Raw genomic sequence first — 18,660 nt, forward strand, 5'->3', positions numbered from 1 at the left:
GTTTAGAAAAGTACAATTGGCTGAACAAGTGGAGTTCATGAAGATCTTCTCACAAATGAACAAAAGCAGATATGATTCCTTAGTTTTCTCCAGTCAACAGAGATTTAAAAACCTGCATAATTACTCATTATCTTTAACCTTCACTATTTCTGTCTTATGTGCTCTCAGGTGAGAACCACGTGCTCAATTTTACCCAGATTCGAACCATGAGCGATAAGATAATGATCAAGTGGCAACCTTTCTGGCCGAAAGACTTCAGAGACCTGCTGGGCTTCATGGTGCTGTACAAAGAAGCGTGAGTTCATCTCGAGTCGTCAGTCAGCCACTCTCACAATCAGACTCAGAATCTGACTCGGCTCTTTGCCAAACCAATATTGTTCTAAGCTGCTCAGATACTCTGCAGAGGACAGCAGAGATACAGTAACTTCTGAAAAGTATGTTTTAAAGCGACCAGATCAGTTTTAAAGAACGTTATTGTTTGTCTGTACTCACACATCTGATACATGCTCACCAGTGTTTACTGGCCCCTCAAAAGTTTCCTATAATTAAAAGTGATCCCTATAGACCGATAAAATCTTAAGATAACATCCTGGAATACCCTCCTTTCTAACCAGAAGCGCTGTGAGCGTCACTCTAACATCAGTAATCTTATATGAGCAGATTTTCCTCTGTAGGCTGTTGAAATAAATCGATAAATTATTTTTCTTACAACAGACCGTTTCAGAACGTAACGGAGTTTGATGGGCAGGACGCTTGCGGCTCCAACAGCTGGGTGATTGCCGACGTGGACCCTCCGCGCCGAGCCACAGACGGAGAAAAAGAACAGATCGAACCGGGTCATCTAATCTTCCCCCTAAAGCCGTGGACACAATACGCCATTATGGTGAAAACCCAGCTCTCGGCCTCTGACGAGAACCAGGTCCACGGAGCCAAGAGCGAGATCATCTATGTCCGCACCAATGCCACAAGTAAGTGTGATGAGTGGATCGCAGCTTCTTCCACCTGAGTATTGCCTTGATGTAGTTGAATTGTGAAGTATATTTTGATTGAAGACTGTGGAGTTGATTTAGGAGACTTTGTCCTCATGCAGGAACTTTACTACCTGCGACTGTTTTCCACTAGTTTGTTTTTTTAATACCAAAAATGTTTTGTGACTCTACCTTAACATTATAACAGAAGCAACTTGTCAGGGTATTATTACCAACCACAGCACTACTCAGACATCAATGATGTTGCATTGTCAAGCCTGTTCTGGACCTGAATCTAAGGACTGTCCTACCAAACCAGGCATAAAAATTGCTCTGTGTAATCTAAACATGGAAACCACTGCAAACCTAAAGCTAAAGATGTATCAGCTTCTTCAAAAGCAGGTCATCGGCTGTGAAATTCTCACAGTGGAAAAGGTCAATATCTTGTCCTGTACTAGAATTCAGCTATTTTTAGGCTCATCCCGCGGTGTTACTATCATTGACTGGTGGAGTCAGTGTTGTGTGTGTTGCTGTTGCCAAAATGTCCTTGGCACAAGAACAAGGAGGAGGAAGACAGATGGCATGATTTGCTTACAGTGCCACAGACCTGCAGGGCCTTACCGCGTGCAAGGTGTCTGTATCAGTCACTCAAGCAGCCATCACCGTGCTCTTCCCCACTGCTTAATTGTACCTTGCCACCCACAGATCTCGCTGTGTGCACCATGGTGATGGCCTGTCTAGCTAGCTTCCTTTTAGACAATATACGTTTCCTTCCAGATGAACCGCATGAAACATGACATCTCTCGCTCACATGAAATAGGCTTCCAGCAGAGGCACATCACTCACACAGACAGCCATGTCAAGCAGGGTTTTGGGTTTTTTTTGTTTTGTTTTTTTTACCCGTCTGGCAGGCGCTCCGGGTTCCTGGCCTGTGTCAAATCTAACCAACAGGGCAAAGCTGTCATTACAAATAAGCTGTTGCTGGTGAATCTTTGTCAGACAATGTGGTCTGACCAGTGTGTGGCAAGAAACAAGGACAACATAATCACAGTGTGACAACAGAGCTCAGGTCTCTGCAGCTCCCAAGGGTTCTGTCTGGCGCCCCACTTTTCTCACGTACACTCTCCTGATCAAACACTGGAAGCTCGGCAGCGTCATAACGATACTCCATCTCAGGCCAGAACACTTTTGAGATCTGAAGTGTCTCTTGTTCTTCCTCCTACTCGAAAAATCTACGTCACACTCAGAAAGAAGGCCATGTGTCAGCGATCAAATACAGGGCGATGCCAGTCACTGATCAACCCACAAGCTAGCAACCTATTTTTTCTGATCTGCAGGGCTTTTTGTTATCAGCTGACCACAACTGATACAGATTCCAGATCATGAAACCAGATGTTAAAGAAAAACAAACTTGCAAAGCTGTCAGATTTTTCCCCCCCACATATTTACTAAACCTCACCAACAACACACACTTGTATAAATTACACACACACCCCCAGCAGTTAACTCAGTGTCAACATCAGTGCATGTGACACCACAAAATAATCACCGGGGTAATTACAGTAAACTAGAAGCAAAGCAATAGCTAGTTGTTTCAGTAAAACTGTCATCAAATTGCAGCTGAATGAAAAAGTTAAAGCTACTGCCGAAAGCACCCATGAAAAGTTCGATCTTCATTCCCCGTAACCTGAAACGCTGGGCTCTGTGAGAGTTGCACGTTACAAGCATCAAACTGTAATAACAAATAACAAAACTGACGGGGAATACCCTGAGCAGGCAGCTGCTGGTCACAGAGCCAAACTGTGCCAGTAAGCGTGTTTCAGTATGAAATGCAAATTGGATAGAAAGAGGACTCCTCGTCCTGCAATAACAACAAATGCAGATGATCAAACCGCAGCCCGATCTGTGGAACAGTGCAAGTTTTCATCTCAAAAAAAAAATGAATAATCAGTAGAAAATTACAGTGAAAATAGTCAAAACTGAGTTTAGACATTAAACAGACGGTCCTTTGCAGCAGATAACCACAATCTTCAATAACTTCGAAACTGTTTTAATCTGCTGAAACGGCAGCTGCTGTTTGGGATGCAACAGGCCTGTGTTGAGCAGAGTGTACAGGGTGCAGAAAAGCCAAATGTAATGTCCCCATAAGTATGCAGGTTCTCAGGAGCTTAAACTTAGCTGAGTTATGGTCCTGCAGATAGCAGTGCTAGGTGGTGACACGGCCTGGATCCAGCTCTTTAATTTATGCACCAATATATGGAAGAACATGGTGTATGTTGTCTGTCTTATTTATTCATTCTATTATGCATCTATGTGATGGTAAAATAGTGGAAAGACTAATTTCCTCCTGGCAAATTTCAGAGAATTCACAAATACAGGAAGAAAGTAAATATAGAAAAGTAATTTTTTTTGGCAGCAATTCTGGTAACAGGTCATAGTATTCACGTCCCGCAAACAGCCATCCATGTGTTGATAAAACACTCTGGGCAAAAAACAAAGATTTCCCAAATTTGGGAGTCTGACTATCTAGGGAGATCATGAATGACTAATTGAACACATCACTAACAATGAGTAACAATCTCAGTATTGTTCTTTTAATGTAAAGTCATAATTTAAGTATTTATTAAGTCTTCTGTGTATTTCTGAACTGCACTCTTGGGATAAATAAGGCGATTTATTACTCTGTGTGCTTAATATACGTGTTGCTTCATTTTAATCGGCTACTTCTGTGATTTTCCCCCCAGAACCGTCGGTACCGCTGGACCCCATTTCTTCCTCCAACTCCTCCTCCCAGATCATCCTCAAGTGGAAACCTCCCAATGACCCCAACGGCAACATCACTCACTACCTGGTCTTTTGCCAGCGTCAGCCCGAGGCCAGCGAGCTTTACAAGTTTGACTACTGCCAGAAGGGTTAGCCACATTGTTTGTGGTCATTTTGTGTTTGTGCGTCTGCTTCTGTGTCCGACACGCTGAATGCTTTTCATTAGCTCGGGAGCTCGTCTCAGTTTAAGGCTCTTGACTACTACAGGCTGCTGCAGTCTACTCGTATGACACAGTAAATATTTTGTGATGTAATTCTTCTTGATGGCTTTTGTTACCTTGAAGAAAGGAAAGTGCTGTGATAGTTTTATTTAACCTAAAGTGTATTTATTATGGCAGGGCAATTAACTGAATTTTATCTATAGTTGTTGTTTTGCTTTTCAGTTAATTTGAAAACAGATATCTATCTTGTCACCATCTTAACTGGCAGGTTCCTCTTTGTTTTATTGTGCCGGTCTCTACAGATAACTCCTGTGCAAGTAGCCCGACCAGTGAGAACACAATGGCTTCACTTTCAGCACCTGAAAACAAATAACTAATAGATTTGCTGAATCTATTTTCAGAATAATGCTTTTGTTTTGTCTCATTAGCCAAAGGACCAGTGACCTTGGGTCATGGTGAAACGTATATCCACATTTCACTAGAATCACTAATTCCCCTACAGTTTTGGTAAGAATTTGATCAGACTTGCACATAATAATAGGTCTCCACGATAGGTTCAAAGTTCAGGTTAAATATGTCCAATAACCTCTGAATTTGAATGCACTCTGCCCCAGATGAGCTACTACGTCATTGCTGTTCTGGTATTGAAAATCCAGCTTTTGTCTTTACAGCCGTGTGAGGGAGTCTTAACAAGTTTCCGTAGGTGAACCTGCACAAACATCATTAATGGTTGTTGTACTACCCTTTCATTTTTGTCTGACACTTGGGGTCTCTCCCTCAGTCCAGTGCAGGCTCTATGCACCAGAGCTGTTTGTTAGCTGATGACTTGGGACACATTCCCTCTCCACGGGTTCATTATCTCAGGAAGCCACTGTTTCCTCCATCGGCACCTTTGGACCTCCTGTGGTGAAGGCAAAGGATGGAGGAGACCAGTGGATGAAAGACAAACTGAATAATCAAAAAGAAAACACACTGTTTAAAATATATTTTAAATGATGTTCCCAAAGGAAATGAGTCACCCAAACCAAAACACTGGCCTGTTTTTTCTAAAAGTCACTAAACAAGGAAATGAAATTGAGTAAAGTTGTGTCTTTTGTTAGGGCTGCAGTGCATAACTGAAACTAAATGAAACGTGGTACTAAAACAGCCATATTCTTCATCCACTTTAACTCCAATTCAGGAAGACTTCATATCTTAGTTGATTTATTTTGGTCGTAGCCCAGCCTGCATGTGTGCCTTTCCATCACTGCCCGTCTGTGTCAACGCAATCGCTCCTTTTTTAAACTCCCATAACGCTCGCTCATACAGAGATGGGAGTCTGCAGGGAGGTCGTGTCACTCGTAATTTATCTCCAGCAGAGAGAATGAGGACCTGGGGATGACAGTGACAGACATGCCACCGGGGCATGGGGGGTGCGAGGGGTTGTGCATAAGACTGTGTTGTGTATCCGTGTTTATCGCACCTGTCATCCCAAACTGCCTGGCTGAAATGCATTTTTATTCTCTCCTGACTACGTGTCACTAGGGATGAAGGTGCCATCACGACTGCCCACTCAGGTGGACAGTGACGAGGAGCAGAAGTGGAACCAGACAGAGGAGCAGGGCCAGGGGACACGATGTTGCGCCTGCCCCAAAACCGAAAAGGAGCTCAAGAAGGAAAAAGAGGACTCAGAGTACCGCAAAACCTTTGAGAATTACCTACACAATGAAGTCTTTGAGATCAAGTAAGACTCCTGACAACAAACCTGCACAGGAACAATAACAGTCACTAAAAATGTCCTATGTTTGTTTGTTTGTTTGTTTTATTGGCCTGACTTTTTAAATCATTTTTAAAGGGTTGGATGCACATAACAAGTAATGTGGTTTCTGTGTTTGAATAACTTTAAATTTGACCTCTGTCATCTAGACGCTCGAGAGACCGGCGTGATCTGAATGGCATCGCCAACCGAACGTTTTCCTTCCTAACCACCGCACCAAGCCCTCGCGCGGGTACGAGCATCCCCGAGGATGAGGAAGCCTTTGAAAGCACCAAGACCGTGGTCACCGTCCATGCCAAGGAGTCCACCATTATCTCCGGCCTGCGCCACTTCACCAGCTACCAGATCGAGGTCCATGCCTGTAACCACCCAACCGACCCGGCGCGCTGCAGCATGGCGGCGTATGTCAGCGCACGCACAATGCCTGAAGGTAAAGAGGCATTGCTAACGTTACCAAGGAACTTGGTTATGTAGGTCTGTGTAATAAACCCGGATCTCTTTTAGCTAACCTTCTTCTGACTCGCTCCTTGTTGCAAATAGAAAGTTTGAAAAGAAATGACCATATTTGGGATTTCCCCTCTCTGGGACATCATACAGAGCCAAAAGTAGTAAAAACCTGTGTATAACAGAGTGTTTAGCACAGAATGAACCCCTGAGCTTTTGTCTGTGAAGGTTCTCAGTCATCCAGGTCATCGTAGTCAAAGGAGCTTGCAAAGAAAAGCGCCTGGACTTCTTTAAGTTGCTTGAAGACGGATGAGAGGTGAAACGTCTTCAAGCAACTTAAAGAAGTCCAGGCGCTTTTCTTTGCATGCTCCTTTGACCCCTGAGCTTTTGGCTCACAGGAAACAGTTTTTAATATGAGCAGCTCATCTTTTATTTACTCCAAACACGCCCAACTCTTCACACAAATATGACTCATGTCGTTTTGTTCGCCACAGACAAAGCCGATGACATCTTGGGTCTCATCAAATGCGAGGTGACAGAGAAAACAGTACACATCACCTGGATGGAACCGCAAGCCCCGAATGGGATGATCATCCTGTATGAGATCAACTACAAGAAGCTGGGTGACTCTGAGGTGAACATGTCCACAGGCTTCCACATCTGCATGCACATTTGTCATGGCTTTACTGCCTTAGTATATGTAATAGTTTGAATCTTGGATGGCAGAGTTCATTGCAAGTTCATGCCAATGCAAATGGTTCTTACACCAAGCAATTTTTATATTCCTCTTTCTCATTAAACATAATGACTTTGGCTTTCAATGGAAAACAATATAGAAGAAACAAATTGTTCAGCTTAAAGCTCACCACGCAGCACAGACGGCTAAAAGCAACGCTTATTATTTGGTCTGTTGGTCTCACTAATGTCATTTGGGAGATAACCTTAATGGAGGAGTAATTTTAACGATGCACCATGTTTTAGTTGCTATAGAGATCAGTTAGTCAGAACATCTTGTTGATGCTGGTGATTTTATTTGTAGTGCAAAACAAACCAAAAGAGTAACAAACTTGTTTTTAACGCACAGATATGAAACAAAATGAGTCTAAATTAAGTTTTAAACTTTCCAAACCTGAACGGCCGCGTTGTTCCTCCGCAGGAGCTGCACTACTGCGTGTCGAGGAACATGTACAAAGCGAGTCGCGGCTGCAGACTGAAAGTGATGCATCCTGGGAATTACACGGTGAGAATCCGGGCCACCTCACTGGCTGGGAACGGATCATGGACCGAGCCCACGTACTTCTACGTCGAGGATCCAAGTAAGTAGACAGAATGAGTTCAGACATGGTTTGTCTACGGACACCTTCTGTTTTCTGAAGGCATGTGTAGACAGGTTTGTCCATTTATTACAGTCTGATCTATATCACGTTCTTTGTAAAACATGATGAAAATGTATGTTTTCTTCTTGGCTATCAGTATATTTTGATTTATGCACTAATAAGAAAAAAAGTAATCTCTCTTCTATAAACCTTGGCACTCTAATGTGCCAGCAAAATTAAAACAAAGATTTTGAACTTAGCTTTATGGAGTGTTTGGATATTAATTTACAAATATAAGTAAATATAAGTTTCAGCATGGTGACTTTGCTCTAGTCTTGCCTGATCTGACCAAATCCTGCTAAATCAGTTGTCTATTTTAGACACACAAAAATAATCTAATTGGCCTGCTGTGCACACAAAATTATAAAAGCTTTCAAAACCGTGTTTAATAAAGCACCTCCTGTGGTCCTACCTAAGAAACCAAGGTGCTTATATTAAATTTTATACAGTTTGATGTTCTTATTTTGACCTGCTGCTGAAAAAACCCCTCTGAGTACAGCTCAGAAATGAGTGTAAATACAAATAAATGCAGAATTTTAACTTGAAAACACACAGACAGACACCTGGCATGACTCAGTCTTCTTAAACCAAATCAAAAGCTTGTACTTGAAGCAGATTAGGATCACAGAGCAGCATATTGATCCCAGCTTAGCAGGTTTATTGTGTGCAGCTTGTTTTTGTTTTTCACCTGAAATTTGACTCACTGTCCGGGCGGACTTGTTGAACAGGCGATCCTCTGCATGTCGTCAAGATCGTCATCGGGCCCGTCATCTGCTTTGTCCTGGTGCTGTTTGTGGCTTTGGTAGGCTTCGTCATGTTCAAGAAAAGGTAAATATCTTTCACATCCGGCTCATTAGTCATTCTCTTATTATTCGACGTGTTACCAGTGTTCTTATTAAGCTTGTTTTATTTTTTTCTCCTTTTAGTCAAACCCAAGGACCCAGCGGGCCCATCTATGCCTCTTCAAATCCCGAGTATCTCAGCACTGATGGTAAACAGGGTTTGGGTCTCCTGTCAACAACAGAATAGTTAATGATTTTAGCTAATTTAAGGGATTTTGACAACTTAGTAGCAATTACACATCAGCGTTATCAGCGATTGGATCCCCTGGTTTGTGATTGGCTGGTGAAATTGTTCCTGGTGGATCAACTATTAAACTAACTGTTGCACCACGACATCTCTGCAGGATCTCATTAAATTAGTTTTGTTAGCATGAATTTAATTGCTGCTGCATTTTCTACTCTCACTTGCAAAGATTTAATCCAATAAGATCTACTATTGCATTAGTTGATAAACATTATTTTTGGGGTTTCAGCAGTACAACTAATGAAATTTGGATTTAATTTCATAATGTTATTCACATAGTTTATTTTATTATTAGTAATGATGGGCATGCCTGTTTTCCTATGCATTTAAATGTTTTTTCTTTCCCTTTTTCTTTTTGCAGTGTATGAGGAAGATGAGTGGGAGGTGCCCAGGGAGAAGATCACCATTTTGCGGGAACTGGGTCAAGGCTCCTTTGGCATGGTCTATGAGGGCATTGCCAAGGACATTGTCAAAGGCGAGGGTGAAACACGAGTAGCGGTGAAGACGGTGAACGAGTCGGCCAGCCTGCGGGAGAGAATCGAGTTCCTGAACGAGGCCTCCGTCATGAAAGCCTTCAGCTGCCACCACGTGGTAAAGAGAAGCAACATGTTTTTCTCATGTTGTTCATGAGCAGAGGACATTGATGGTTTTGGTTACTGGCGATGTGTAAAAGTTTAAGGTGGGGTTGGAAGCAGTGGGCCGTAGCTGTGTGTGTGTGTTAGCTGTTATTTTTGAGTATTTAGAACAGAAAGTACTAAATGTACTAAAATCAGAGCTGTGTGAAAGGCAAGCACCTGCTTCACCTGCTGACTTCTAATTCCCGTTTTTGAAAAAACTAAACTACATTAAGATGAAAATCCCCATGTTTCTATCTGCCAGGTGCGTCTGCTGGGTGTGGTGTCTAAGGGGCAGCCCACCCTGGTGGTTATGGAGCTGATGACCCACGGAGACCTGAAGAGCTTCCTGCGCTCTCTGCGACCCGACGCTGAGGTAAAACATTAGTTTGAATTATGTTTATTCTTCTTTTAGTTCAGACTGTACTTCTGGTTTCTTTTCTTCTTTTCACTTCTGCATTTTGTGAGTATAATAGGCAAACTAGGCTTAGGTTGCATTTTCTTGACTTTATGCAAAACAATCTTTTATAACTGGATGCGGAAATTATTTTTACACTGAGCAGCATAAAAGCTTTTAAAGCGTCATGTTTTAACTGGGCTAATTCTGCTCAGTCGAGGAGCTATTGCTGCTCTTACTGACACATTAGGCTCTACTTTGGTTCTTAGTGAGGTCTTATCTAGAGAGGTGCTTTAAAGATACATTCAGTTTACTGCAAAAGTGCAGATAAACAACACTTTAAATCCATCAGTGTTTAAAGTAAGCAGCTGTTAACAAAGTTGGAGTCATAGGGTATTTTTCCTGGTGAAACATCTGCTATTTTGTTTCCAGTCAGATTGTTTTGGACTAAATCACATCTACAGAATAATAGTGTGTTACATCAGAGACTGTGTGCACAAATATGGATCAGTTTATGTGGCATTAACACTGAAGCCTTCAATATCAAAATCTGCATTTTCTTTTAATACATGTTGAGGGGGCTTCTGTGTACAAAGCGATGCGGCGCCTTTTTAAGTAAACATGCAGATGGCGTTTTTGTTAGAGCAGAAGCAGGGCTGAGCTGCAGGATGCTGACAGAAGGTTTTAGCAGTAAAGCCAACTGAAAACATGGCAGCTGCCTTGAAACGGGTGGCTGGTGTGTTGGGAGCAAGGTTATAATAATTCTCTAATCTAAAAACTAAAATGACTTAATATTGATTTTCTTGTTTTACTACGGTGACCTGACCAGACCTCAGAAAGAGAACAAGTCCAGAAATTTACTTTTTATTTTTCTAATTTTCATAAGATTAAAACACATCTCATTGATCCATCTTTGTTTATTTTCTTTCAGTTTTTAACTTGAAGATGTTAAACTGTGTCCGTTCTCTGAACTATTGTACTTTAGTTTTTGCATTTTTTTTAACTTGTGAAAAGAACATCATTGATCAATCACAGAGTTAACAATACAGTATGGTAACAAAAAATGTATGTGTGTTCAGTGTGCGCACTTTTGCCTTTTTAGCTGAGACGTGTGCTGGATGAGGATTTGGGACATAAAAGTGTGTTTGGGGTTTTTTTTTAATCAGAAACTGTTCAGTTGGCTACATTTTTCAGGCATAGTTTTGAGAAACAGTGTAGTTAACACAACAAACAGTGGAAATCTGAAATCTGCTGTATGGCTAGATAATGAGTCAAGTGTTTGTACAATATTTTGCTTGGTTGATCTTCAGTCTGATATCATGAAAAACTACTACTTAAACTGAAATTGAACATCTTTAAGATTAAAAATGTAATTTGCAATGAGTAAAACTCACTCTGGAAATTAAACTGGAACTAAATTGATTAAACTAAATTGAATTCAAAACTAAGAAAACTGCAAAAGTGTTTCTGAACTGACATGCTATGTTTGTTGACATCTGCACAAACCTCATTATTTTTCTGATAAGTTCTGAGTGTTCAAACTGAAAGTCGAGCCTGTGTCGGGGTGTTATGTTGTGTAACCGTGTACGATGTGTTATCTTGTCAATAATTTACCTAAAGTGTAATAATATAATGACTGTGCCTAGGGCTGCTCGATTATGGCAAAAATGATAATCATGATTATTTTCACTGAAATTGAGATCTCGATTATTTTACGATATTTATTTAACAATAACAATGTATTGAATAATGACTTTAAAGATTGTTAAAAAATAATATAAAATAGTGTGCAAATACTGATAACAGTGCAAATGTCTGCAATATAAAAAATAAATGAAAAATGTAAACATCTATGTTTAGTGAACTTTGCAGTGTTGCTCTGTGGTGCAGCTACGACACTGTAGCAAAGTTTACACACTATGTCTACTTGATCCACGTCTGACTCCCCAAACCCATAATGTTTCCACACCACTGAAGTTTTTTTTTTTACCTCTCTTTTCAACCAACGGCAGTCACTCTCCTCTCCAAATAACTTCTGCTTAGCTTTCCGAGCTTCCCTCGGGTCCTCTTAATCAGCGATCCCCAACCCCCGAGCCTCGGACCGGTACCGGTCCGTGAGTCGTTTGGTACCAGGCCGCGAGAGTTGAGGCTCCGGTGTGAAATGTATAGTTTTCAGGGTTTTTAAATCGGTATTCAGAGTTATTTTGTTATCGTTTTTATCGTTTACTCGGTTTTCCTTGGTCTTTTCACGTGTGTTATGAATAAATTTTCTTTTTTTCAGTACCGGTACTAGTTTTATTTTGTTGTATTTATCCGCGACACCTTAAAGGCGGGTCCATGAAAATATTGTCGGGCATAAACCGGACCGTGGCGCAAAAAAGGTTGGAGACCGCTGCTCTTAATTGTTGTGACACGTGTTCGAAATGCAGAGAGGTGCGCTCGATTTGCCACATGGAGCAGCGTGAGAGTAAAGCACAAGGGAGGGGCTAATAATCTACTCAGTCACTTTAATGATCGTTGAAAGCCCAGATCGTAATCGTGATTAAAATTCAATTAATTGAGCAGCCCTAACTGTGCCAAACCTTTTGTTGGTAGATCAGAATTTCAAAGTCTGTCTCATGTTCCTCAGAATAACCCTGGCCGTCCACCACCCACTCTGAAGGAGATGATCCAGATGGCTGCTGAGATTGCGGATGGCATGGCTTACCTCAACGCCAAGAAGTTTGTTCACAGAGACTTGGCAGCCAGAAACTGCATGGTAGCTCACGATCTTACAGTCAAAATAGGAGGTAAGAATTCATAAAGTAAATGGGCACAAAAAACTGCTTAGATTTTGGTGCCTCATAGTGGAAACATGAAAAGCCAACAATGCACTGTCACACTGATGGGTGTTTATATTCAGTCATCAGACATTACTAAGACAGTATTCAAATCCACAGCTTTAGGTGCCATGTATTGACTGAACAGGTGTGAGCAGAAGCAATGGTAATGGCACCCTTATAATTAAGATAAATTAGATATATCCTGAATACAAAAGGGAACTTCACAAGGTTACACAAGCTGATATCACAGCAGATAGTGAATGTAAAATAACAACCACCAGATCTTTCTGATAATTGGTGCAGGTTTGGCTGTAATTTGGAGTCTGATTTATGTTTTCCTTCCAGACTTTGGTATGACCAGAGACATCTATGAGACCGACTACTACAGGAAAGGAGGGAAGGGTCTGCTGCCCGTCAGGTGGATGGCACCTGAGTCTTTGAAGGACGGCGTCTTCACTGCACATTCAGACTGCTGGTTAGTGACACGTGTGAATTTTAGACTCCTTCTCCTCCTTCATCCTTTACTTCTCACTTTTGAAACCATCCATGTGGAAGTTTTAAATATATGACAGATATTTAGGCGACATGGGAGCAGACAGCATTGTTTATCAGTATCACCTGCACCTGTCTGCACTCTGTCTATCTGTTAACAGCATCAATCATGTTTGCAGGCAGATTTATTCTAGGGTCTAATTGCTGCGTTTTCATTCTCCTCATGTCGTTCCCTCTTCTTCGCTTGTTTACCAGGTCATTTGGGGTGGTGCTGTGGGAGGTAAGCACGCTGGCTGAGCAGCCGTACCAGGGCATGTCCAACGAACAGGTCCTCAAGTTTGTCATGGAAGGAGGCTTCCTGGACCGGCCGGACAACTGCGCTGACAGACTGTGAGTATGATCACGGGGATTTGGTGGCTACGCACTGAGAAAAACAACTTCTCCTGCTTAAACTACAAACTGTGTCAAAACACTTTTAAGCAGTTATTTCACAAGTCCACAGTCAAAAGTTGAACTTTATTCAATTTAGATCACTGAGATTGGAAGTGAAGCATAGGATTTCATGATGTTCATAAATAACTATTAACGATGTGCTAAAATACATTATAAAATGGAATGTGCAGGGTGCTAAATCTGAACTCAGCTGTGAGAGCAAATATGTAAATATTTTTTTAAAGAAAAAAAAAAGAAGCTGCTAACAGATGTACAGTTTACTTTTTAGTTTCCTAAAACAGCTGGGCAGAGCAGTTTTTAGCAGGTGTTGCTTAAAGTGTGCTCTCAGGGTGGCCATATTTTTAGCTGTTGATGTCTGAGCATTTGCTGCAGCAGGACAGTGACTCAAAATAATCAGTGCACATGCACAACAGAGGTGAGGGGAAGGGAATAATATAAATCAGGGAGTTGGTTTTGTTTTTAATGTTGTTTATTAAAAGGATAATATCGTATCTATGAAGCCTGATCAGGTGAAGTTGATTTGACTGAAATATTCTTAACAGAACAACCATAAGTACATTATAAAAATAAAGATGTAGACAGTTCAGCTCCTAATCTCCCCGTCTCATCCTGCAGACACAACCTGATGCAGATGTGCTGGCAGTACAACCCCAAGATGCGTCCCACCTTCCAGGAGATCATCGAGATGCTGCGGGAGGACCTGCATCCAACCTTCCAGGAGGTCTCCTTCTTCTACAGCGAGGAGAACAAGCCGCCAGAGAGCGAGGATTTCGACCTGGACATGGAAAACATGGAGAGCATACCACTGGACCCCTCGTCGTACTCGCAGAGGGAGCAGTGTTTGGACAGGGACGAGGCCTCCTCCATGGGCCTGAGGGGCAGTTACGAGGAGCATCACATCCCGTTCACACACATGAACGGGGGAAAGACCAACGGACGAATACTGGCCCTACCACGGTCCAGCCCCTCCTAACATACTGTACACATCCCACACAAACTCATTGATGCTATAGATTTAAATATATTTTTGTTGTTTTTGTTGTTTTATATAGCTCACACTCAAACACTCTCCTCAGCAGCCCCTCAGTGCATATCTCAGGACCTTATTTTTCTCTTCAGATGCCACAAACACACACTACAGCAAGTCCAAGCTCGGACGCCAGAAGACACTTTTTGTATTTAAGGATGAATCTCCTGTGTCTCTCTTGTTCATGATTGTAGGTTATATACTGTATATAAATATATATATATTGCCAAGTTTGTGCTAGTCTGGGTGGATATTCGATTCAACTGTGAAACAAACTCTTGACAAACAAGAAGGCTGCTAACCCCACTGACCCCCCACCCCTAATTCTAGACTCCGTCTCCTCTCCCTTATTTCATCACAAGAGTTCATCCTGAGTTTTTGGGGAAAAGAGAAAAAAAAGTGCCCTTCTATTTTGTCTGTGGCCTACATCACACATCATGGAGCTGCATCTGAATCTTTGCACGCACACGAAGACGAACTGAAAAGGAAAGCTTCGGGAGCTCCCTGCTGGATGGTCAGAAGCGGCCCATCCTCGAACAAACTCTTATTCACTGGAGAAGCTGGCTGAAGCAGCCTACCTCCTCACACTCTGCAGTATTCCAAAAAAGGCACACGGGATACACACAGGACGTTTGTCGGGTTCTGTTTTTTAATTTATATAATGGTCTTTCTTTTTTGTTTTCTCCTTTTTCCCTACTTATTTTTGTTTTGGAGTTTTCACACTTATAGCTGAAGGATATTTAAACTGTTTTCAAAAACACGTTGCCGAACGAGTTCCTCAGATTGACCAATAGCTGCTTCGTTGGTATATTTTAGTGGGTATAGAAGATAAAAAAATATATATATATATATAAATGTTATATTGATGTTTTTGTACATAGTTGATGTCAATTTTGAGGTATTTCCGGTCATAGAAAATGTTTTTACATGTTAGTCTATTACCTTTATTTTTTCTAATCCAGAAAATCATACTAATTAGCTTTTTTGGACTCATGATCAACCAACAGCACTTGGTCTTTTTACTATGTGATCTATGTGATGCCCGGGGGAAGGAGTGTGTGGCGTCTTCGGCTTAAGATGTTTGCCCGTCATATCAAGATCAAATAAAATAGTGCTGTAAATAATGCAGCGAGATGCATTTGTGAGTAGGCTCTGCCACTGCTTGTCTTGTTTTTCCAGCATGTTTGTGTTCACAAAATGGTTATGTGTAAATTTGATGTTTGTGTTTTTCCCCAGTGAGTACAACACATCTGAAGCATTTTGTTTACCTAAAAAATATCATATACATACACAGAAGTTAGTTTACATACAAAGTGGCGGCTCTGCGTGATGTTTCTGGGTGTCTTTGCCATAGCAACAAACACCTGTCACTTACAAAGCAACCTAGCCAAGCTTTGGTTAGGAGTTGGCTATCTGTCTGTTACTAAACAACATGGTGATGATTAAACTCTCCTTCACTTTGATGCTGAACTCCACAGCCGGCTACCTCACGCTCTACTGATATATTTCTAACGGGATTTGATTGGCTGAATCCGGCTCTTTTACCAGGAGTGAAGAAACAAATCTACAATTCAGCAGCATACGACTTCACCCCATTCAAAGTAGAGATGGACCGATCCGATATTAAGTATCTGTCCGATACTGGCCTAAATTACTGGATCGGATATCGGAGAGAAATAAAAAATGTAATCCGATCCATTAAATATCAAAAAAGCACCTCACAAAACTTGCGACATGGCGTAACTCGGCTCATAACCGTAGCGTGTTGGAGCAGTATGCATCACGTGATAGAGCGGCTGTGGCGTGCGAGATCTGTTGTCTGGTTCAGCATTTGGAGCTTCGCTACCAAAGTGGCATTTCATCTCCGAGAAAGTTATCCCAGAGAGAAGTAAAGCAAGTGTGTAAGTTCATCTCTGAATGTTTGTAAAGCATTCCAGCATTAAGCTCAACAACCTGAACAGCCTCTTCTCTCTCCTGCTGCCACTTCAATCGTGAAACTGATCAATGATCAGCTGATCAGCTTTTCTGTCGCGAGTGTATGTCTCTCATGTTTGTTTATCGGCCACTTCGCGCCAGAAAGAGGAAACCAGCGGCTGAACAACAGCAGCACGTTTAAGCTTGATAAGCTGTTGTTAGAATTTATTTAATATTACTTTGTACACCACGATCTTTTTCTACTTAGCTGACAGCTGGTAACTGTGCAGGGGCGGATCTAGCAAAGTTTAGCCAGGGGGGGGGCGATAGGGCATCAACAGGGAGAAGGGGGCACAAAGAAATACTTTTCTTTCTTATTCTCATTTAAAATGTCTAGTTTTTAATAATTATCTGAATCTTACACCCAAAGTTTTAATCTGATGTAAAATGTATAGAAGTCCATTACTGTATATAGTAACTGTTAAGTCTAATATACCTTAATATACACTTTTTCCTTTGGGAAGATACCATCTGTGCAGTCTGCACTTCTGTTGAAGAAAGATGTTGAATCTATTTAATTATTCTTGAAAAATAATGGATTTCTGTGCATTTTCTTTCACACTGAATCAAATTAAAGTTGATTACATCGATTAAGCATCATGAGGTGGAGGGTGGTTCCCAATTTCTTTTTTTTGCTGGGAGCTTGCAACCCTATTAATTAGGTTGCTTATGATATCACTATGAAATATTTTGGGTACATTGTATTTTTTTGCATACAGGTATAACAGAATAGCTTTAGTGTTTGTTTGTTTTTAACTTGAATTTGAACTTATACAAAATGCAGCAAGATATTACAAAAACAGTTTTAATTAAAAAACACTATATCAGATTCATATCGGTATCGGCCGATATCCAAATTTATGATATCGTATCGGACATAAAAAAGTGGTATCATGCCATCTCTAATTCAAAGCAAATGACAGTAGAGAGCTGTGAATTCTCATTACATGTAAGATCAACCAAATATGAAAAAAGTTGCCACCTTACATCATCAAAATCAAATTGTTTGTGTGGTTACTGAAGCAATTCAACAGTTTTTCCCTCAAAATATGAAAATCTGCAGTTAGAATTATTTTGTACAGCATTTTTGCTGGTACTAAGTAATTACTGTAGTTAGCCAGATGGAATTTTCAGGACTCTTTCCCCATTGTACACCCACCAGGGTAATCCTTGTTTCTTTTCTGAACTGAGCGGTTTATGATATTTCAGGCCTGTTTCTAGAACAAAATGATTAGGTATGGATCAGAAATTTTTGAGGATAATCTCTCCCTGTATAGCCTACTTCTCTTTCCTTGGGAGAATGGCTGCCAAACTATGTCTTTAATGTTATATATTAATATGTCGAAACATACTTCATTAGGGCTACAAGTGAGTTTGTCAAATACTAAAAAATGTTGATGGGGGAACAGTTAACGCTTAAGTAAAAACTAACCAAATCCACTTTACACTTTTTCCAAGTGTCACTATTATGGAATATATCATTTTTACAGTAGTAAAAAAGGCACCAGTCTATGGTCTGTGACTTCTTTCTACCTACATTTTGATACCAAGATTCATAGCTGGAAGGTAAAATTTTGCATCAAGTGTACATGAGTTAGTGCTGTGTAGCTGACCTGGCACTTCTACTCCATGTCTGCGTGGGTTCTCTCCAGGTACTTCAGCTTCCTCTCACACAGTCCTCAGACATCGAATTAGGTTGTATGGTGATTCTGTTAGGCCTGTGGCATATTGGCAACCTGTCCAGAGTGCACCCTGCCTCTCACAGCTTATGCTGTGACCCTGAGTTGGATGAATGGATGGATCGATCTGCTAAATAATGTAAAACTGTACTTGAGACTGAATTGTGTTTTGTTGTTTACTGGATATTGTTGTTTGTTTTGTTATATCTGGGCCTGCAGGATAGGATCAATTAAGCTGAACTTCCACACAGTTGATAGTGAAATGGCGCCCCCTAGTGCATATCACTGTATATATGTCACAGGATTCTCCACAGCATTACATATACAAACATTTCAGATGCAGTGCATGATGTGACTAAATTAGCTTTCAGTGTGTACTGTTTTAAAAGTTTAACAGCTAAGCTGAGGTTACATGCACTAGTGAAACAATCTGTAACTCTGTGGTGTCTCACTCACTCAGAATATATCCCTTAAAACAGCTTCTAAATGGAAATGAAGAGAGTCACATTTAAGTCTTGCTTGCTTATACACTCAAATCCCTCTGAAGCTACTATGATAATTTCCTGAGGTAGTGCTGCTGGACAAAAC

General features: G+C 41.1%; 1 protein-coding gene and 1 long non-coding RNA gene across 4 annotated transcripts in view; one reads left to right on the forward strand and one right to left on the reverse strand.

Moving 5' to 3' along the window:
- The window catches only part of insra (insulin receptor a), a 54,452-nt gene extending 38,895 nt beyond the window's left edge, over nt 1-15,557 (forward strand). Inside the window, exons 7-21 of the mRNA XM_085439181.1 lie at nt 169-295; nt 715-968; nt 3,713-3,880; nt 5,477-5,675; nt 5,858-6,138; nt 6,647-6,786; nt 7,309-7,468; nt 8,257-8,356; nt 8,455-8,519; nt 8,976-9,205; nt 9,494-9,604; nt 12,255-12,414; nt 12,793-12,922; nt 13,195-13,329; nt 14,008-15,557. Of these exons, the coding sequence (XP_085295307.1) occupies nt 169-295; nt 715-968; nt 3,713-3,880; nt 5,477-5,675; nt 5,858-6,138; nt 6,647-6,786; nt 7,309-7,468; nt 8,257-8,356; nt 8,455-8,519; nt 8,976-9,205; nt 9,494-9,604; nt 12,255-12,414; nt 12,793-12,922; nt 13,195-13,329; nt 14,008-14,365 (2,618 nt within the window). The 3' untranslated portion in view covers nt 14,366-15,557. The remainder of the gene's footprint in view (nt 1-168; nt 296-714; nt 969-3,712; nt 3,881-5,476; nt 5,676-5,857; nt 6,139-6,646; nt 6,787-7,308; nt 7,469-8,256; nt 8,357-8,454; nt 8,520-8,975; nt 9,206-9,493; nt 9,605-12,254; nt 12,415-12,792; nt 12,923-13,194; nt 13,330-14,007) is intronic.
- LOC146687440 (uncharacterized) overlaps nt 1-18,660 on the reverse strand; it is a 38,714-nt gene that overhangs the window by 13,542 nt on the left and 6,512 nt on the right. The window lies entirely within an intron of this gene.

This window comes from Copadichromis virginalis, linkage group LG18, assembly GCF_057382275.1.
Source record: "Copadichromis virginalis isolate Kocher_CV1m ecotype Utaka linkage group LG18, C_Virginalis_male_GT1.1, whole genome shotgun sequence".
Classification (NCBI taxonomy): domain Eukaryota; kingdom Metazoa; phylum Chordata; class Actinopteri; order Cichliformes; family Cichlidae; genus Copadichromis; species Copadichromis virginalis.